Genomic DNA, 19694 nt, shown 5'->3' with positions numbered 1-19694 from the left:
AAATAGTCATGATGAAGCCGAAACCTGTCACCAAAATACTTGGATATCGCTTGGATGAATGGCCAATTCCCCTTTTGGGCTAATGAAACCTGTTCAATGACGTCGTTTTGGCACGGGCCGACCTCCCTGCATGGGTTCATTAGATCTACACGCGTGTCTCCACACAAGATGATCCCCATTACTTCTTCTGCTCTCCCGCCCTCAATACCTCCTGTTTCCACATGTCTCACTACTGTTATTTATTGAGTCCTTTTCACATCTGACCACTTTTCAGTCGGACTGCGAGTCTGTCCTATATACATCTTTCCTTAATCACCACTTTCCATTGTCGTTACACGTGGTCCTAGTATGCAGTTGTCAGTTACTCGCACCAATTCTCGAATTACTTGACCATAACTCGCCGAGTGCAGCTCTTGTGCTTACCTGAAAGACGAATCGATAACCTGAGTACCCGATCAGTCGCATACTTAACACCATGCCTGTGAACACTGTCTCAGTAGCTACTGCCGTCACCCCAACAGTAATCGAAACGTATATCTCGCATTATCTGAATCGCAGGCCGCTGCGACAGAAACCAACCGCGCATATCTCGTACCACGAGGGCCTCGCGCTTATTCGCCGGTTCCTGCACTATGCCTCCTTTCACACCGTCGAGGAAATACAAGCTTTCACCTCACAATGGGTTCCGGTCCCGCATTGGGTTTATGTCAAGGAGGTCGAGATCCAGTCAGCCCAGCTTACCCGCGCAGCCGAACACATCCAAGCGCAACTCGGACCCGAGGGCACCAAGGAGGTCGGAGGAAAGGCATGGTGGCAATGGCGACGCGAGAAATCAACTCTCAAGGCTGAATGGATAGAGATGCGAAAGGACCACGATGAGCGCAAGAAGGCTGGCCAGCTAAAGGGTCAGCGCATCATGCTCTATGTCCACGGAGGCGCGTACTACTTTGGAAGTGTGGACGAACATCGCTACCAGATGCAGAGACATGCACGCAAGTTGAGGGCGAGAGTACTAGCACCTAGGTACAGACTTGCGCCGCAATTTCCGTTTCCCTGTGGTCTTCATGATTGTGAGTATTACATGCACTTAGGAACCAAGGAGGCAGCTATTGATAAACTGCAGGTCTCGCGGCATATTTGTATTTGTTAGATGAAGGCTTTAGTCCATCTACAATTATATTAGCAGGAGACTCTGCTGGAGGCGGAATGGTAGTCAGCATGCTGGTTACTCTGCGAGATCAAGGAGTGCCTCTTCCTGCAGGCGCCGTTTTGATCAGTCCATGGGTGGACTTGACGCACTCGTTCCCCAGTCTCGGAGGGGATGGGAAAATGGATTATATCCCTTCGCATGGATTTGTCCACAAGCCTAGCGTGAGCTGGCGTAAGTGAATGCAGATGATGGTTTTATCACATCGACTGACACAATCATAGCACCCCCGAACGTAGATGATCTACTTGCACTTGAACGTGGGCAGCCCGCTATCGGAGATAAGGAAAAGACTCCGCGCATGTCTTTGTCCAGAACCCCCAAGGAAGAGCGCGAGGCGCAGAAGGAAGAGAGAGCACAGCGTGTCCATGGTTTCTCAGTGACTGAGTCCGATCGACCGGATATGGATGCTCTAAAAGCCAAAGAGGTGGCTGAAGACATTTACGTATCTCCAGACGGGAAGTATAGCATAGGCCCGGGATCTACTCTGTCCGTCCAGCTTGATACCACCCGGGTCGAGATCAAAGACCAGATTCAGATGTACGCCTCCAATCATCTGCTCACACATCCGCTAGTGTCGCCCGCTCTGCAACCCACATTAGGAGGACTTCCGCCGCTGCTGATCCAGGTAGGAGGTGGAGAACTGCTGCGTGATGAACAGATCTATTTGGCGCACAAGGCCGCTCAACCATTGGCATACCTGCCTCCACCCTCTAACCACCTGACAGCGGAGGCTATCGAAGCCCAAGCCGCTCGATATCGTCCAACAAATGTACAACTGCAGGTATGGGATGACCTATGCCATGTTGCACCCACCCTCAGCTTCACGCGCCCTGCGAAATACATGTATCGCAGCATTGCTCAGTTCGGAGCGTGGGCGCTTGCTCGAGCGCAAAAGACCTCTATCGATATCCTGGACGATGACAGTATTTCATTTGTCAGTGGTGGCTCCTCGGTATCCTCTGCTACCACACAGGCCGACAGCGAGCTGGCAGCAGAAGATATTAAGCTATCAATGCCGCAAAGCGCTCAGCACGTTGGCTTTGAAAGTGTTAACAAGATAGACAAGGACCCTAGAGTGGGTAAAGCTGGCGATCCTCTTCCGGCTTTTGAAAATCACATGATTCGACAACGAGTAGATCGTCACGGACACATCCAGCCACTTGCACCTCGCGAAGAATTTGCCGCACTCAACATGGCTTGCATCGAGATTGGCGTACCAAAGCCAGGGCCCGTCGGTAAATGGATGGAAGCCCAAAAGACGTGGAACGGCAAATTCGCGAAGGAGAAGTTAAAGATTCAAAAGAAGAGAGTTAAAGACCTCGCAAAAGGATATGAGGGCTTCGATGGAGAAACGCCACCTCCGACTGCATTGGCTGGAAGACGGGTGAAGGGCTTCAAGGCCGTGAAGAGCAGGAAGAAGAAGAGTTGGGGAATGGCACTTTGGAGCTTGTGGGGTAGCAAGCACGATGAGATGACCGTAAGTTTTCTATGTTGCTCAGATGCCGTCATGCTGTTTGAACGGATCTAACTTGTGTAGATTGTGCGCGAGGAGAAGGCTGAACACGGCCCTGATCAGGAGGCGTCAACGACAACCGCCCAGCCCACTGATGGCGCGACTGACAATGTCTCTACTGCCACCGACACACCAGCTCCCAAACTACCTGCTAAGTCGCCGCGCCGCACGTTCTCGCGAAAACGAGGCCTCTCGATCCCTAAGGATATATCTCGCTCGCGCTCTCGATCACGCCACAGCACCGTCACTGATAGAGGTCAAGCCCTCAACTCGGTGGAAGATCTCAATCATCTCAACCACCTCGCACCTCCGAACCCTAACCTTGCAGAGGCGACGAAATGCGCTCCCGAGCGACATGCAAGCCCCTTGCCGTCGCCGCGAAGTGAGGCTGAGTCGTTCGCCGCTCCCGCGCCAGATATACGTGTAGAAGACATGTCGCGCCCACAATCACCTGAGACCTTGATTCCTTCTACAGATGGACTAAGCACAAGACCAACTCGAGGTGGAATAGCATACCCGTTCAGTTTGAGGGTAGAGGGTGATGGTAGGGAAGTCAATGCTAGTACGGTAACCCTGCAAAGTCTCAATGTTGCCACGCCACTGGCAGACGACACCGATCTAGAAATTGAGAACGAAAAGACACCCGAGATAGAACAAGAGCCCGGGGAGCGCCCTGGTATGGAGCGTTTCGTAACGGCAGATGTTGGGGAATTGCTGTCCAATATGCCCAACACCGAGAAAAATGTACAAGAACTGGAGAGGCCTGGGGTGGAGAGATTTGAGACAGCACAAGAGGACCTGAATACGCTAGCCAATGGCACTGCAAAGGTTTAAAGCAGGGGGGAAGCGTAGTTGGCATAGGTGGAGGAAGATTGTTCTGCGTTATTGATACCCATTCTTCATTTTTACACGTATACAGCTGTATTACTTTTCTTGCGTACATGGCCATTACTTTATAGCATACAATATGTGTACATTAACATTGCATATCCGATAAGAAATAGTCCTGGTTCGTTTTCAGGCAATTGTCATAATCTTTATACAATATCGTCTATAATCCCACCAAACCACCAACTGTTGTCGCGATGTCGGTATACACCTTCGCCCGCTCACTTTCAGGTTCCGCGACTACAGTAGGTTTTCCACGATCGGCATCCTCGCAAATCTTCGAGTGCAACGGGATATCTCCGAGTAATTTGATATCGTACTTCGCACACATGTCCCTGATCTTGCCCATTGGTCCAAAAATATCATGCCGGCCTCCGCAGTCCGGACATTGAAATCCACTCATATTGCACACGAGTCCTAAAATCGGCACATCCACTTTCCTGAACAACTCCACTCCCTTTGTAGCATCCTTCAACGATAAATCCTGCGGCGTCGACACAATGACAGCACCAGACAGAACAATTTGCTGCGTAATGGTGAGCTGTACGTCACCCGTTCCCGGTGGCATATCCAATACAAGGACGTCCAGGCCACCCCAATCTACCTCATGTAACAGTTGTTGCAGCGCTTTCATCACCATCAGACCCCGCCACGCGACTGGGGACGACTCCGGAATCAGGTAACCCATTGACATGCTCTTGAGGCCATAATTGGAGAGCGGAACGAGCTGGTTCGAGGACGAGAGGCGCGGTTCGCCGGAGAGGTCAAGCAACGTAGGGATCGAAGGACCAAAGATATCGGTGTCGAGGATTCCTGTGCGATAGCCCGCGCGGGCGAAAGAGAGGGCCAAATTGACTGCATCGAAATTAGAATACCTCTGTAGAAATTTTGGATATACTATATTGATTTGAGAGCCCTTACCAGAAATCGTGGATTTACCCACACCACCTTTGGCCGAGGAAACTGCGATCACTTTCTTCACATCGCGAATGTTTCTCTTCTGCGGGAGTCCGCGCTGCATTCGTGGGATCTGCGGCGGTGCGCCGGAGCGCGGGAGACCCTATCAAAATTTCTCATAAGTCCGTGGTCAATCTCAAAGATTTGATCACATCACAAGTACTTACCAAAGGATTCTCATGGCGCAGGCAACGAAGCGTGGAAAATAATCGCGGCTTCATTGCTGCAGAGAAGCAATTGGAATGGAGCTCTCCCGCCCGCAATTGCTGTGACGTTCTGTTGGTCGGCGGTTCGGATGATCTTCGGACCGATCAAAAAAGTTTCGATGATTTCGCGGAGAAAAAGTTCCATTGCCCTCAAAGCTTTCCACGCGAATAATTCAATTGCGACAACATCGCGCAAGATGGCAAAGTCAAAGCTCAAAGGTAATTGATGCGATCCAGAACTGTGCGATAAAAAAGGAGCATGCTAATTTTCTCCAGATTTGGACCCGGAAGCACTTCTCGACCCGAACCCAAGTTCTAGCGACGAAGAAGGCTCCGCATTTTCCGACTCCGAACAGGAAGAAGACGCAAACGCAGGTCGCGAGCACTACCAGGATGTTGGCAAAAGTAAACTCAGGAAGAAGGAAGTTGTGCCTTTAGGACCGCAATATACTGGATCGCGAGTCACTCGGGACGAGATCGAGGACGAGGATAGCGATGATCCATTTGCTAGAAGCTATGGTATCGAGGATGGAGAAGAAGATGATGATGAGGATAGTGAGGATGACAGCATTGGAGGAGTTGCTCTCAATGGTCATGGAGCCGCCGAAAGTAGCGAGGGAGAGGACAATGAGGAAGAAGAGGGTTCTTTTGACGACGAAGGGGGCATGGAGGGAATCGAGGACGAAGATGACGGTGAATCTGGATCCGAAGAAGACGATGGAGATGAAGAGGAGGAGGAGGATGAAGACGAGACTGCTGATATCTCGGATAAAATTCGATCCATGATGACTGACACCACAGCCATGAGTTCTGCAATCTCGCAAGCTGCGAAGGCAGATGCGGAGAAAGGCCGAGCGATAAAGACACAACGGAAGACGTACGATTCGCTGCTCAACACACGCATCAAGCTCCAGGGCGGCTTGATTGCTACAAATTCTATGAATGCGGACACGAACGCCGATGCCATTGCGCCCCAAGATGCAATTGAAGCGGCAGAGGCGGCAGCCTTGACACTCTTAAACCATTTAACGGCTCTGCGCGAGAGTTTAGACTCGTCTAAAGCCGGACAAAAACGAAAACGAGCAGTTTTCACATCGAGCACGTCAGACGCAGAAATTTGGTCAGCTATCACGCAGACAGAATCCAGTGCCGTCCCTCACCGAAATACAATTCTCGACAAGTGGTCGACCAAAACGAGAGGAGCAACGATTACCACTGGAAAACTTACAGGTGGTGTAGCGCAGACCATCACGGACGTCCTCGGGAACCAGCTGCGTGATACAGGTCGCTTGGTCGAACGCACCCAGGTTCCTCGTTCTTGTGCGCCCATACAAGCAGCTGCCAGTGTAGAGTCATCGCCGGCGATCTACGATGACGCAGACTTTTATTCGTAAGTCATTTTCTCCGCGCATATCCCACATCGATATTCTAATAAGTTGCCTAGTCTGCTCCTAAAAGAGCTCCTTGAAAATCGTTCAGCTGAGCTCAACGCTAAGGGAGTTGGCGAGTTTGTTGTATCACAACCCTACGAGCTCATGCGCCAAGCAAAAACGAAGAAAGTTGTCGACACGAAAGCATCGAAGGGGCGCAAGATGCGTTACACCGTACACGAAAAACTCCAAAATTTCATGGCTCCGGAGGACAAGAATGCCTGGGGTGAACGGCAGAGGGAGGAGCTCTTTTCGAGTTTGTTTGGTCGCAAGGGTGGACTTGGTGAGGATGATGAGTCTGACCACACTGACGATGAAGATGTAAATGCTGAGGAGGAAGGACTGACATTATTCCGAAGCTAAATAACGGAAACTGGATATCATTTGATAAACTTGTTACTTGAATGAGAATCCTACGGAAATGTCTCCAAAGAAGTGGTTAGTCTCAGACTACCACCTCACGAAACGCTACAAAATGGACAATACTTCCGTTCATTTACCACCAACCCATACTTCGTGATGAAACCTGTGTTTAATTATATAGTTGTGCTTCATATACCCAGAATCCGCCGAATTCCCAGTATGCATCTTTGAAGCTATCCGCTTCATAAGCTACCCAACGTTTGCATGATCCCGTACATATTGCATCTGTGTTATATACTTCTGGTCGACCTGCCCAGTCCCCACACAATGCGATGTTCGCAATGATGCTTTGATTTCCGAAATGCGACCTGATGTTGCACTCTAGATTTGGGAAATCAGCCAGCGGTTTACTCCATTGCGATGGGTCCGGGTTTCCAGCGGTCAGGTCGCTAGGTATCTCATCCCTTGCAAACACCCATGTTCGAATGCCTTCCGATCGAAGCTCAAGAGCATATATGCCCCCACCCATGTCATTGAAGGCCTTCCCGTTCGTGTTGACAGCTCCCTCCACCCCACACCCCACGTTACCGTCTGTTGCATTCCAGCAGTTGTAGGACAAGGCCCTGCCCGTCTGTCTCCTCCTCCTGTGTTTGCCAATCTGACATCCCTTGCTTGTATGCAGTGCCACCTGATTTCCTGTATCCAAGGCGTTCACTCCTTCCATGATGTCAATCTCGCCATTGTCGGGCCAATTATCCGGGTCTGTCATCCACAAGGCGGGCCAGGTTCCGCATCCATGCGGGCTGTGAAGTATGTCGAAAACGAAGAGTCCAGAGTTGTACGTCTTCTTGGAAGTGATCCGTACGGAACGACGGCCAGTGGTGGCATTCTTGTCTGCAGTATCAACTCTCATGATGGCGGAAGCGCCGTGGTTGGTGATCTCAGTGAGGTTGTATGCCTCAGAACTTTTCCGGTCCATGTAGTGTACGAAACCGTTGGTTGGATCCCGGGCGGAGAAGTAGTTGAAGTTATCGAAGAACGTCTCACCCTCATCTACCGGTACCAATAAGTGATTACTCTCCGTCGCATACAGTGAGAGGTGCAAACTTACATGTGTCCCGCAGTCGATAGGTAATTTTGTAGTAGTCTGGATATGCCGCTGCTTTCGTTCCTAGCACCCCTCCAACCAGTCCCGCCAAAAGAGAAACGATGAAGACGATACCCGCTATTAGCCATATCTTCCACGTCCAAGTTCTAGGATCATAGCCTGTCAGCCGTTGCTCATTTTGAAGATCTTGGTCGCTGTCCTTGTTAAACGTGGCTGGCGAGCTCGATAATATCGTGGATGGTGTGTCTTTATCTGAAGGAGACATAACGGATGCGCAACACTAGGAAGTAGGCCCATGAAGATGTTCAAGGATTACAACCATCCAGCTGCGAGTAGAGCTGCGTTAATGACAACGGAGAGAGCTCTGATGATTGACTTGACAACGAAAGGAACGTGTAGGAGCTAAATGGACTTTCCTCCCAGATCGATAGGGGAGGAATGCTGATAGCGAAGGAACGAAACTGCCACCAGGCGCAGCAGACTGCCAGACACCCACCACTAACTAATTGTAATGTTTGACACCCCCATACCCAAACAATCTACACGATCATGATCGATCCCAATGTGCGTCATCCGTCGATTTTGAATATCTTAGACAAGGGCAGTTCGAATCATGAACGGGTGCGAAGCCGCATGCATATTTTGTAGCCGAACGCTTTTCCCGTCTTTAGTCTTCAATGATGATCTGGTCTCTGGGATGTGTCTCTGTTGCATCCTGACTCTGACATATCCCACTGCGAGAGGATCAACAATCTGTGAATGCGCCTATGAAGGGGATCTAAACTATAATCTCTGGTGTGGCTCCAGGGACGCGTCGCTTGCATTCTCCCTAGCAAGGACAGCTAGACGCGATTAGAAACGATTGCAGGACGTTCACTACTAAGACAATTATGGGTAAGACTTCCCCTGCCTCACCCCATGAATGAATGTCTCCAAATTGGGCTTCTGAGGCGTTCGGGTATTCGCCGTTTTCTGGGGTCGAAAGGTAGCCGTGAAGATTTTGGTTGTATAGAGAAAATACTTGACTGCACTTTTGGATCTCAACTGACACAGTGCAACGCTTCTGTCCTTGAAGTGATCAATACAGGCTGAACGGGAGCATTTTTGGAGAGAGAGAAAGCCACATCTGATACTCCGTAGATACACTCGCAAGTGCCTGGGATGCGAAATCGAAATTCCCGTATACGTGTTTCTCGAAATCGAATGGCGGATGCTTTTCCAAACGTTTGGTCAATTTGACCATATGTCTCGTTGGGGTGGCTGGCAAGTTTTATAGACCCTACTACGTAGACGTGCTGGAATGTTTGATTCAAGAACCTGTTACAGCATAGCAATAATGAATGTTGCGATTGGTCCATTGGACGTTCCCTGAGACGAGAGCTCATGGCCGAGCCGTCAATGTTTGTACTTGTTTATGTCGAGTAAGTAAGCCGTGTGACCTACTAATGTTTCGGGCTCCGCTATGGAACGGTGGGTCGAAGATATGGTAAAACCCATGCTTGGAAGGCAAACGCGAATCTGTTCATTACCCAAGGTGCATCGCGTCATCTAATAAGAAACAGACAAAACGCATGGTTGGTCGGAAACATCTAACTCGTAATTGGTACATGACGCATGGAGAGCAGACTGTTGTGCGGCTGCATGATCTCAACAGCCGCTTTGTGGGTCTTTGGCGTTTGACATTTCATGACGCTCACTAGCTGCAACGCCGATGGCTCGATGGCGTGAATCAAGCAGTAGTAAACAAGAAAACATCATGCTCTCTCAAATTAACAGTCAACGATGTCGAGATTCGAGACTCGAGACTCGAAACAAGCCGGGTCCGTTCGCTAAGATAAGCTAAGAATCAAATTGAAACAGCCTTGCGCTCCACCACGACCCTATCGCGGGAGCCTCAATTTGATTACCAGCACATTCATTCCCACTTGCAACGTCACCCAATTTACTTCCTGCAATCAGACCCACGGTAAACATACTAGGAGTCTAGAAAGAGCCACAGCCGTTACCATCCACCTGGCTGGCGGTGGTTCCGGAGTCCACCCTCCCAGGCCTGGCAGTCAGTTGCCTGCCGTAATGAACGAGACCCCTGTCGCCTGTACGATATGCTCGAAATTGGGGATGGAAGGACCCGCAATATGTCCGAGGAGAATTATACAGTGCATTCAAGAATAATCAAGATACAAAGGGAATGAGAATCCTCTGGAAATTGTGGTTTGCTTGCATCTGCATCTGCAATTCGCATTCTTTCTTTCTTTCTCTCTTTCGCTCTTCGAGCAGTCATTCATTTCCTTCTTGCCTTGAAGGCATTTTCCATTCGCTATTCTTGATTGTTGGCAGCGCCACATACATTCATTTCCAATCTTGACATTATGACTCGATCAATCCTTCTTTCTTCGGCGCTCTTCGCGCTTCAGGCTGTCGCACAGGTCTCTTCGCCATTCACGGATGAAGTGAGTGGCATCAAATTCAATGGAATCGCTCACTCCTCTGGATTCCGTGTTGGAATTGCACTCCCAGAAGATCCATCAACAGACTTCATTGGACAGATCGTGGCACCTGTAAACAGCACTGGGGGAGGATATGGCGCCTTTTCTCTAGGACAAACCATGAGGAACAATCTGCTCGTCGTAGCCTGGCCCAACGGTGAAGAGATCGTGTCATCGTTCCGGAAGACCTCGTAAGTACTATTCTTAATTAGTCGAACGTGACTGATGTTAGACGATAGCGGCTACACTTCTCCTGCTGTTGTTTCTGGCGACTTTTCCCTCGCCACGATTCCAGATGGTACCTTTGTCAATGATACGGCCTTTTCGTATACCTTTCTGTGCTCCAACTGCATCGGTGAGAATGGACTGGTAGTGTCCGATACCAATAACGTTTTCGGTTGGGCGCTTTCAAAGGATCCTGTCACTGATCCTTCCTCCACCTCGTCTTCGCTCTCATACCATTCAGCCGGATTTGGCATGTTTGGACTCTCAATCGCAGATGCTAAGAGTTCAGACTATGATACGTGGGCTGCCCTTGCCCAGACAACCCCTGGCAATGGCACGATCCCTGGTAATGGAACTACTCCTGGAGGAAACTCCACTACACCTATCGGTGGTGGCAACGCCAATGCTACCATCTCAAACTCAACATACGATTACATTGTTGCCGGCGGAGGAGTTGCTGGTATCGTCGCCGCTCAGCGACTTGCCGAGAGTGGCGCGTCGGTTCTCCTGCTCGAGCGAGGCGGTCCGTCTACATTCTCGAGCGGCAATACCGATACTTTGTCGTGGAACAGTTCCGTCACGATGTATGATGTACCTGGCTTCGCTTACTACCTGAGCCAGGTTGGCAAGCCTGCCTTCTGCACTGACACTGCCGACCAAGCTGGATGCTTGCTCGGAGGAGGATCCATGGTCAACGCGCTCATGTTCGTCCCACCTCAGGATCGTGACTTTGATGCCAAGTGGCCCGAAGGATGGAAATCTTCCGATGTCGCCGCTGCTGCTAGCCGTGTCTATGAGCGAAATCCGGGCCAAACGTACGGTTCCGAGGATGGCAAGCGATACAATGATGAAGCATACACCGTTCTTTCGCAGTTTTTCTCCAGCCAAGGCTTCAGTGAGACTGATGCCATTGAAAAGCCCAACGACAAAATCGATTACTTTACTCATCCACCATGGAATATCGTTGACGGCATGCGTGCGGGGCCAGTCCGAACCTACCTCCCTCTTGCCAATAACTTGTCCAACTTCAAACTCCAGCTGAACACCCAGGTTCTCCGCGCTGTTCGTAACGGCTCTACAATCACAGGTGTCGAGACCTTGTCTTCCTCTGGGCAGCGTGTCATCTACAACGTCAATGCTGGCGGCAAGGTCATATTGTCCGCCGGAGCACTTGCAACTCCACGTATTCTATTCAACAGTGGCATTGGTCCCGCAGAGCAGCTACAGACCGTCGCTACTGGCTCCTCTGGCATCGTACTTCCGGCGGAGGCTGACTGGATCGACCTGCCCGTTGGATCTGAGATCAAAGATCACGTTATTTTCACTGTCAAATTCAAGACCTCTACACCATTGGCTGCCTTGAGCTCCTCTGCTTTCACCAGTCCTGACCAGACGACTGTTGATCTCTTCGCCCAGAATTCAGGCTTGCTCTCTCAATCCGGCCAGCGCTTCAACTTCTGGACTGCCGTCAACACAACCGGCTCTGGCAACTCTACCGATGGTAACCAGGTCTTCATCCAAGGGACATGCAATGGTCCTGCCAATAATACTATCCAGATGAAGATATATCTGACGCACGGCCTAACATCGACTGGAAGCCTTGGAATTACTGCGACCGGTGCCACAGAGCTTACAAAGGACCCCTGGCTTCAGACTGAGCACGATATTGAAGCCATCACTAGTTTCATGGATCGACTACTCGACATGACTCGCCAGCCCAACTCGACGTTGACCTACCTCTCTGCCGAATCCACCACTGGAGCTAATGTTACCGGAGCTGATCTCATCAAGCAATTCACGACAGGTCTGCACTACGTCGGTACTGCTAAGATGGGAGCCAAGGGCGAGGCAGGCGTCGTTGTCGACACTGATACCAAAGTTTACGGCACCGACAACCTTTTCGTTGTTGATGCATCCATGCACCCTGACTTGCCTACTGGCAACACTCAAGCCATTGTCATGGTCGCTGCTGAAGCTGCAGCACAGAAGATTCTCGCTCTCGGAACTCCAGCCAACGAAACAACCGTCGATCCCGCTACCGAAACCGGCATCCCTCAATCGACTGAGACGAGCATTGCTCAGCCAAACGTTCCTTCAACTCCTACTGAATCAGCCACTTCGACAACTCCCCAGGCTCAGCCTACTCAGCAGCCTGGACGCGGACGCCCTGGTAGGCCAAATCGGCCAGGTCGACCTGCGGGTTCCAAGCTCAGGCGTAACAAGAACGGGTCCTTGAGGAAGAGGACTCCCGAGGGTCGAGCACCTTTGAAGGTTGAATACTTCGATGATGAGGACACCATGTTCCAGAGAAGCCAGATGGAAAGGGCGAGTTTCCTGGATTCGGCATATTAGATGTTGCGATATGATCTATAGTCATCACCACATTCTTGTATATAAATTTTCTTGTGGACAAAGTTCCATTATGTAAAAAAAAGTTTTGTCTTTATCAAGCCGATCCGTATCGTGACTATTCATATTATCTTATCTTCGAGATGTCTTGACTTTGCTCGTGTTGCTGTTCTGGGCATGACAAGGCTCTTGTAGGCTGTATTGTAGGCATTGTGTGAGGCCGATGGTCTCTCGAATTGTAGAATTGACCGGTATGTAATCAGATCATCATGATTAGTATCATTCGATATTAAATGAAAGCTCACGTCAACAACAAATGTTTTCGTTTAGTTTTCTTCGAGTCAAGACTGCCGGGGCAGCGAAAGGTGGGGTAGGCCCCCTGTCATATAGCCTCGGTTGAACTTACCGCAGCCCCAAGGTTGATCTTACCGTTCATACCCAGACTTTGTATAATATGTAGTTGAGATGACCTGGAAGCTCAAGCTCGAAGCGTTGCCTCCCCAGTGAATGTAGCTTTCTTTTTACATTGTTCAAACCTGAATCAATTGACCATGGCACCCAAAAACGATATTCCTGCCTATGTGCTTGGTGTTGGCTTGACCAAGTTCATCAAACCGCGAGCGCAAAGGGCATACCCAGAGATGGGCTACGAAGCAGGTGTGAAGGCTTTGTTAGATGCACAAATCAACTACGATGATGTCGAGACGGGTGTAGCTTGTTACTGTTATGGTGATACTACGTCTGGACAACGCATCTTTTATCAATTTGGCATGAGCACGTACGTAGCTCTTCTTCTAGCGACGCTGATGCGATTAATCCACTTTGCCTTGTCCACTAACAAATGGTAGTATTCCTATCTACAACACCAACAATGCTTGTGCGACTGGCTCTACCGGACTCCACCTTGCCCGCACGCTGATAAAGAATGGTGCAATCGACTGCGCAATGGTCATCGGCTTCGAGCAAATGCAACCTGGTTCTATTAAATCCGTTTGGCACGATCGCCCTTCACCCATGGGTCTCTCCATGCGCATGATGGCAGACACTCGCGGCGTTGACAAGTCTCCTCCCAATGCACAGTACTTCGCCAATGCTGGCAAGGAATACATGGAGAAGTACGGTGCTGAAGCACGAGACTTCGCCGAGATTGCTAGAATCAGTCACGAGCACTCCCAGCGAAATCCTTATGCCCAATTCCAGCAGAAATACACACTGGAAGAGATCGAGAAGGCACCTATGATCCACTACCCACTCACAAAGCTACAGTGCTCGCCCACAAGCGACGGCGCAGGAGCTGCCGTCATCGTGTCTCAGGCGTTCCTAGACGCCCGACCGCACTTAAAGAGTCAAGCGATTCTTATGGCCGGCCAAACGCTCTTCACCGACTCTCCCCAGTTGTATTCAAAGTCCAGCATGGACCTCGTTGGATATGACATGACCCGACGAGCAGCGCAGGCCGCGCTCAAGGAAGCCGGTGTCAGCCCCAAGGACATCAAGGTCTGCGAGCTTCATGACTGCTTCTCCGCAAATGAATTGATTCTCCTGGAGGGTCTCGGATTTAGCGAACCTGGAAAAGCACATCACATGGTTCGGAACGGAGACATTACCTACGGCGGAAAGGGTCCAATTGTCAATCCATCTGGAGGCCTTATCAGCAAGGGACATCCTTTAGGCGCAACAGGCCTCGCGCAATGTGCTGAGTTGACATGGCAATTGCGCGGATGGGCAAACAACCGTCTTGCTGAGGGGGCAGACGTCGCACTGCAGCACAACTTGGGTCTAGGCGGTGCCGTAGTCGTCACTGTCTATAAGCGAGCGGATGGTGCAAAGAATGTGAAAAGGAGCGATTCTGAAGTCAAGAAGGAGAGTCAATTTGATTACAATCCGGCTGTCGAGGCACGGTATGTGACGGAAGCGGATGGAGAAAAGGTGAGGAGTAAGAAGGTAAGAAGTGAGTATGCATTGGGAGACACCTTGGAAAAGATTCAAAGCCGATTGTAATAGTTTAGTCACTGTGGTTGTATGAGTCTCCAATGGCCTGCTTGATCAAATGGCATGAATGAAATGCAATTTTCGAACTACATGACGTTCTATTCTACGAGTTCGAAGTTCTGCATCTCCATAGGTATAGCTGGTCACTATCTACTGACCCAAGGTTGAATAAAACAAAAATTATCGTTTTAATTAGGCGTAATTTATTTATTGATTGACCAAAAAAGTGTCAAAAATGTCTTGATCATCAGACATATAGTTGTCGCAATTTCGATACGAAGAAAATGTGCACCATGCAGTAAAATCTACGATATACCTAGTACCTGGGATGTATGTATAGGATGTTGTGTATGTTCTCAATACCATATCAGAGAAAGAGTTGGGCAAACAGATCAGTCTATCCTCATTAGGACTAGCCCCTTTCATTGGCTTCAAGAAAACGCGACCGGTAAAACCGACATGCCCCGTCCGATGAAAACTCCGGTGTAAGTTGCACTGCGTTGGAACCCTTTTCAGAGTTACGTTCCCTACCTACTAGAGCATGCAGGTCGCTCATTTGCTGAAGCCTAAGACTTGTTGATACTCCGCAATGGAATAGAGCCTCTCTATTATCTTCCACCTGAACAGTCACCATGGCGAATGCAATTGAACGGCGATCACTATCGCCAGAGCAGCTCGAAGAACAACTTTTGGCAATAGATCTTGTTCTATCTATGTTCAGTCTTCCAGGAGAGATTGAGCGACTCGAGTCTACCCAAGATTCAGCTGAACAGCTTCGACGGTATATCGAGGATCCTGCCTCATCGACCTCGCAGTTGCCGTCATCGATCGATTTGACAATCAACCTTTCGATCGAGGCAGGACACGAAGTGCAGTTGCACGTGCATTTTCCATTGGAGGTCTTGAATGATAGCAAAATAGAAGCTGACTCTACCGAACCTCCGCCTCCAGTTATATCCTTCCGGTGCCCTTCATGGATGAATCGCAAAAGCCATGCTGAGATTGTTCGCCGTCTGCCGGTCCAATCTCCAGATCCGATACTCACGGTTGTGGACTTCTTGAAAGAGGAAGTGGCAAAATGGCTCACCTCGTCAGCCGCATCAACAGATCCTGGCGAGCTAGGACAGGAGGATCAAGCGTTGATGCGAGTCTGGTTCTACCTACAATCCCTATCTACTCGTTCTAAACGCGATGACATGGTGAATTGGGCCCCCAACTACGGTCTTACTGGATTTGTACTCGCTGGGAAGCCTGGAATTCTCTGCCTAGAAGGCACGTCTAGCAACATATCCGCGTACATGTCTGAAATCAAGACGAGATCTTGGTCTGACATCCCCCCACACCAGAAAAAGATATCCGAGCGGCATAGGGAGGAAGGCCAAGATGTCCAGAGAGTGTTTAAAGAAATGAGAGAGGTGACGGGAGAGATATCGAAAGGCGGCCACAGGGGTAACCGTGGGGAGATGGGCGAGGTGAAACAGATGTTCGAGCAGGTTGGCCTCGGGGATATATTTGTGAAGGTTCTAAACTTCTAAGGGACATGACATGGCTGGCCGGTCGGTCAGCAAGAGATCCGGGATATCCCCTTTGCTTATTTGTTTTTGTTATTTGTCCGTCGAGCAGTACAAGAGTCGAGATTCAACGTTGAGTATACGACTACTGTCTACTATACGACGGAAGAATTATCGAAAGGTCGAAGGAGGTGGCGAGGATGGTGTGGTGTGTGACAGTGTGACAGGTGTGGTGTTACTGGTGTATATCTAGTGCACCTGCATACCCCGTCCGCCAAGGATACTAACATCGCCAGCGTGTTTTGGAGTCATGAAGCGAGCATTCGATAAATTCGAATACAAACAATATTGAACCAAGCGTCGGCCCGCCAAGCTCCCTGCCGAGCCTTCGAAATCTTAAACATCCGGACCGAATGTTGTGAACACGGCGTTTAGAACCCGTTTTGGGTCGATTTTTGCGCGCGCTACCGCCCTCAAGCATGACGCCCCGCTTGATCCTCTCTCCTTTAACTACCACAATAGATTACGGAACAAATTTTCCACCGTTTCCAGCCCTCCAATCCTCTCTTCTAGCCTTTCGGATCGATCCATGACGCTTCGAGAACCGATCCTGCAAATGAAACTCCTACCGGTATGTCACTGTCATCCCGATCCCATGCTTGGTTGGGAAATGGACCGGGCGTAAGATGGATAGTGAATTCTCCTTTGGTTTCCACATCGTCAAAACAGCTTGGATAGGTTACGATTCATGGTCGGTAGCCTCACAGGTACCAACCTTATCAGAATGTATATATACCTTTCGGATTCCTCAGATCCTACTCCTCATCACATTATCTTCCATTCTTCTTCATTCGCTTTACAGAGTTCAGCTGTCGCTAAACATACATTCACTTACTTACATTCGTTTTTTTGACCTGTTCACTCTTTCAACTGTACATTTTTTCAGTCCCAATCCATCAAAATGAAGTTCCTTCCTATCGCTATCCTCTTCGGCTGCTCCGTCGCCCAAAACCTCAAGATCCCGTCCCGAGTCGGCAATGTCGTGGCCCTGAGCAAGCCTAGCGTCATCCCCAAGGGAAAGACCGTGAACCTCGGAAATAAGGAGTTCGACCGTGGCATGGCCTGCAAGGATGGTGACACCGGTTCTGACAACGCTGTCTTCATCTTGGAGGACGGTGCTACCATCGAGGATGTCATCATCGGCCCCAAGCAGCTCGAGGGTATTCACTGCAAGGGCAAGTGCACTATCCGCAGGGCCTGGTTCCGTGATATCTGCGAGGATGCCATCTCCATCCTCGGCACCGGCAACGCTCTGATTGAGGGTGGCGGTGCCCAGAACGGTGAGGACAAGGTCATCCAGCACAACGGTGCCGGTACCGTTACCATCAAGGACTACACCGTCGACAACGTCGGCAAGGTGTACCGCTCTTGCGGAAACTGTGAGTTTGCATCAATGAGCTTCTTTTCAGCATAGATCAGCTTTCTAACCCTTGATCCAGGCTCCAACAACAAGTCCAAGTCTCCTCGCAAGGTCATCATCACCAACCTCAGGGCCACCAACGTCAAGACCAACATCGCCGGTATCAACAGCAACTACGGTGATCAGGCCACTATCTCCGGCTCCTGCGGCACCAACAAGGGCGATGTCTGCCAGGAATTCGCCGGCAAGGAGAAGAGCGAGGGCGGAGGCGACTCTAAGAAGCTCACCACTAAGGGTAGCTGCCTCGGTGCCCAGGGCAAGCTCATCACTCTTCCTAGGTGCTAGACTATCGATCGGAAACTTCATGTCATAAGCTTTGAAGCTTGACTGTAACACTGACTCTTAACACGCAAAGAATCTAGCTATTCTTTCATCGTGAACCTATTTTCTTCAACGATTAGCTACATGGCTATTTATTACTTTATTTAACAATTTATTCATCATATCATCCCTTCCACCCTACCAGTTCAGAGCCCCCTTGATTGCATCAACAAGTAATTTAGCACCAGCTGCGTGAGTCGCCTCATTGGGATGATAATCACACCCCACATCTGAACCCTGCGACGGCCAATCCACGAGATGAAACTTGGTACTATTGAAGTGCGTAATAACCGACTCAAGAGATTTTCTATGCGTTGTCTTCTGCGCATCTTCTGCTGAAGGATAATTGTCATTCAGCATAGGGGATGTGACAAGAAAGTACTCCGCATCTGGGTAATGGCCTCGGATATTGCCAACAAAATCGATGAAGGCGTCTGTGAAGAAGGTAGCATTAAGCGCTGGGCGTACATTAAGGTAGCTGAAGTCGTTTGTGCCTAAGTTAATGACTACGGCGTCGGGGGTTGCAGTCGCGGGAAACGTGTAGCTATTGTCTGCGTCGTTCGCACCATGTCGTGTCCATAGCTGTGGCATGATCGGACTATCATCTGGTTGCCCGGATGCGTAGTTTCTTGTTACCCCTTTGCCACTCCAAGCTACGACACTATAGTCGGCACCGAGTGCATCCGCTGCCAGCGCGCCATAGGTTTTGGGGTTGTTCTGCACAATAGCACTGTCTGTGCATGGAAGTGTTCCGTCAAGGCCGTACCCTACGGTAATGGAATCGCCAATTATCTCGATTTTTCGTTTGGGGATAGCATCTGGACCGAATGAACCGTCAACTGTGATGTTGCCGATCGTCACAGTACCGAATCCTGTTTCCGATCGTTTCCGCAAGACGACTGTGTGGTTTCCTTGAGCCAATCCAGTTGTAGAGATTTTTTTGCTTGAGAGATCGGAGATGAGGGTAGGTTCGCCACCATCCACGCGTAAGTTGAAGCTGCTGGTGCCACTTACAGCGCCGAGGGTAACAACAGCGGATGTCCCAGTGAATGTAAACGACACGCCAGTTCCCGGCCAAGTCAGTTCTTTAGTTGTGGGATTAACTCTTCCCAGAAATCGAATAGCTTGAGCATGACTCAATGTTGCAAGAAAAGTGATGATTGTTGTTGTGCATACCATGATGCCGATTTGAATGCAGACCCACAACGTGCAGATGTTGAGCGAGGGAAGACACTGCCTTTAAGAGTTCTGACTTGGAGTGATTAAGAGACCGAACGATGAAATCTAGCTGCAAGGTAATATGGACTGCCATCTAGTTTGAATTTAGAACATATGATTTCGGCCCCGGTTTCCGGGTTTTGGAGCAGGGATAAAGCATGAATCTGAGGCGATAAAAACACATCGCACAAAGTTTGCATCTAGAAAGTCGATCTTTCATATATTTCGCGGGGACAAAACCATACCTGTACGTTAATGGTATGGAGCACAACTGGTGCCATAACGATGAACGGCCTTACCCGTTCAGGCACGGAGACCATTTGGTTCTTCCCTGGGCCGAGGAACCTGGCACTAGATAGATGTACCTTGCACCTGCTTCAAACCCAGCACTGGGTGTTCTAGGAAAACCGGGACAATAATCAAGCAGCGGATTAATT

General features: G+C 49.8%; 9 protein-coding genes across 9 annotated transcripts; 6 read left to right on the top strand and 3 right to left on the bottom strand.

Moving 5' to 3' along the window:
* Positions 1-190: 190 nt before the first annotated feature.
* On the top strand, positions 191-3733 carry BU24DRAFT_401064 (alpha/beta-hydrolase). The gene is made up of 4 exons (XM_033525482.1): positions 191-1070; positions 1124-1381; positions 1432-2687; positions 2748-3733. Exons 1-4 carry the CDS (start codon positions 476-478, stop codon positions 3555-3557), a joined length of 2919 nt encoding a protein of 972 aa, XP_033377709.1. The 5' UTR covers positions 191-475; the 3' UTR covers positions 3558-3733.
* On the bottom strand, positions 3645-4799 carry BU24DRAFT_444833 (cytosolic Fe-S cluster assembling factor NBP35). Its single transcript, XM_033530657.1, has 3 exons — positions 4736-4799; positions 4533-4671; positions 3645-4466 (listed from the first exon to the last, which is right to left on the bottom strand). The coding sequence occupies exons 1-3, from the start codon at positions 4787-4789 to the stop codon at positions 3775-3777; spliced, it is 885 nt and encodes a 294-aa protein (XP_033377708.1). The 5' UTR covers positions 4790-4799; the 3' UTR covers positions 3645-3774.
* A 138-nt stretch (positions 4800-4937) lies between these two features.
* On the top strand, positions 4938-6662 carry BU24DRAFT_401058 (TRAUB-domain-containing protein). Its single transcript, XM_033525481.1, has 3 exons — positions 4938-4993; positions 5051-6164; positions 6219-6662. The coding sequence occupies exons 1-3, from the start codon at positions 4972-4974 to the stop codon at positions 6565-6567; spliced, it is 1485 nt and encodes a 494-aa protein (XP_033377707.1). The 5' UTR covers positions 4938-4971; the 3' UTR covers positions 6568-6662.
* On the bottom strand, positions 6652-8327 carry BU24DRAFT_73862 (glycoside hydrolase family 16 protein). The gene is made up of 2 exons (XM_033534587.1): positions 7679-8327; positions 6652-7620 (listed from the first exon to the last, which is right to left on the bottom strand). Exons 1-2 carry the CDS (start codon positions 7938-7940, stop codon positions 6737-6739), a joined length of 1146 nt encoding a protein of 381 aa, XP_033377706.1. The 5' UTR covers positions 7941-8327; the 3' UTR covers positions 6652-6736.
* Positions 8328-9568: 1241 nt separating this feature from the next.
* On the top strand, positions 9569-12757 carry BU24DRAFT_428275 (uncharacterized protein). Its single transcript, XM_033529440.1, has 2 exons — positions 9569-10352; positions 10401-12757. The coding sequence occupies exons 1-2, from the start codon at positions 10045-10047 to the stop codon at positions 12736-12738; spliced, it is 2646 nt and encodes an 881-aa protein (XP_033377705.1). The 5' UTR covers positions 9569-10044; the 3' UTR covers positions 12739-12757.
* A 606-nt stretch (positions 12758-13363) lies between these two features.
* BU24DRAFT_428274 (thiolase) lies at positions 13364-14775 on the top strand. Its single transcript, XM_033529439.1, has 2 exons — positions 13364-13513; positions 13584-14775. The coding sequence occupies exons 1-2, from the start codon at positions 13377-13379 to the stop codon at positions 14734-14736; spliced, it is 1290 nt and encodes a 429-aa protein (XP_033377704.1). The 5' UTR covers positions 13364-13376; the 3' UTR covers positions 14737-14775.
* A 611-nt stretch (positions 14776-15386) lies between these two features.
* BU24DRAFT_317747 (uncharacterized protein) lies at positions 15387-16253 on the top strand (the record flags this gene model as incomplete). The annotated part of the gene is made up of 1 exon (XM_033522895.1): positions 15387-16253. A coding segment is annotated over one exon (867 nt), but the record flags the coding sequence as incomplete, so codon positions are not given.
* Positions 16254-17199: 946 nt separating this feature from the next.
* On the top strand, positions 17200-18003 carry BU24DRAFT_414701 (polysaccharide lyase family 3 protein; the record flags this gene model as incomplete). The annotated part of the gene is made up of 2 exons (XM_033526241.1): positions 17200-17677; positions 17738-18003. The coding sequence occupies 2 exons, from the start codon at positions 17200-17202 to the stop codon at positions 18001-18003; spliced, it is 744 nt and encodes a 247-aa protein (XP_033377702.1).
* Positions 18004-18177: 174 nt separating this feature from the next.
* BU24DRAFT_401042 (carbohydrate esterase family 2 protein) lies at positions 18178-19218 on the bottom strand (the record flags this gene model as incomplete). Its single annotated transcript, XM_033525480.1, has 1 exon — positions 18178-19218. The coding sequence occupies one exon, from the start codon at positions 19216-19218 to the stop codon at positions 18178-18180; it is 1041 nt and encodes a 346-aa protein (XP_033377701.1).
* Between the last annotated feature and the right edge of the window lie 476 nt (positions 19219-19694).

The sequence above is a fragment of the Aaosphaeria arxii genome (assembly GCF_010015735.1).
Source record: "Aaosphaeria arxii CBS 175.79 unplaced genomic scaffold BU24scaffold_13, whole genome shotgun sequence".
Taxonomy (NCBI): domain Eukaryota; kingdom Fungi; phylum Ascomycota; class Dothideomycetes; order Pleosporales; genus Aaosphaeria; species Aaosphaeria arxii.
The sequence above is the reverse complement of the archived record's forward strand: the minus strand, read 5'-3'. Positions and strand labels throughout refer to the sequence as shown.

Bases quoted from the DNA above. Each gene is read 5' to 3' on its own strand.
- BU24DRAFT_428275 (XM_033529440.1), top strand. From the start codon at position 10,045: ATGACTCGATCAATCCTTCTTTCTTCGGCGCTCTTCGCGCTTCAGGCT. The intron at 10,353-10,400 runs GTAAGTACTATT...GTTAGACGATAG, and splicing joins TCATCGTTCCGGAAGACCTC to CGGCTACACTTCTCCTGCTG.
- BU24DRAFT_428274 (XM_033529439.1), top strand. From the start codon at position 13,377: ATGGGCTACGAAGCAGGTGTGAAGGCTTTGTTAGATGCACAAATCAAC. The intron at 13,514-13,583 runs GTACGTAGCTCT...AACAAATGGTAG, and splicing joins TATCAATTTGGCATGAGCAC to TATTCCTATCTACAACACCA.
- BU24DRAFT_73862 (XM_033534587.1), bottom strand. From the start codon at position 7,940: ATGTCTCCTTCAGATAAAGACACACCATCCACGATATTATCGAGCTCG. The intron at 7,621-7,678 runs GTAAGTTTGCAC...TGGTACCGGTAG, and splicing joins CTATCGACTGCGGGACACAT to ATGAGGGTGAGACGTTCTTC.
- BU24DRAFT_444833 (XM_033530657.1), bottom strand. From the start codon at position 4,789: ATGAAGCCGCGATTATTTTCCACGCTTCGTTGCCTGCGCCATGAGAAT. The intron at 4,672-4,735 runs GTAAGTACTTGT...AAATTTTGATAG, and splicing joins TGCGCCATGAGAATCCTTTG to GGTCTCCCGCGCTCCGGCGC. The intron at 4,467-4,532 runs GTAAGGGCTCTC...ATTTCGATGCAG, and splicing joins GGGTAAATCCACGATTTCTG to TCAATTTGGCCCTCTCTTTC.
- BU24DRAFT_401058 (XM_033525481.1), top strand. From the start codon at position 4,972: ATGGCAAAGTCAAAGCTCAAAG. The intron at 4,994-5,050 runs GTAATTGATGCG...AATTTTCTCCAG, and splicing joins GGCAAAGTCAAAGCTCAAAG to ATTTGGACCCGGAAGCACTT. The intron at 6,165-6,218 runs GTAAGTCATTTT...TAAGTTGCCTAG, and splicing joins GATGACGCAGACTTTTATTC to TCTGCTCCTAAAAGAGCTCC.
- BU24DRAFT_401064 (XM_033525482.1), top strand. From the start codon at position 476: ATGCCTGTGAACACTGTCTCAGTAGCTACTGCCGTCACCCCAACAGTA. The intron at 1,071-1,123 runs GTGAGTATTACA...GATAAACTGCAG, and splicing joins TCCCTGTGGTCTTCATGATT to GTCTCGCGGCATATTTGTAT. The intron at 1,382-1,431 runs GTAAGTGAATGC...ACACAATCATAG, and splicing joins CAAGCCTAGCGTGAGCTGGC to CACCCCCGAACGTAGATGAT.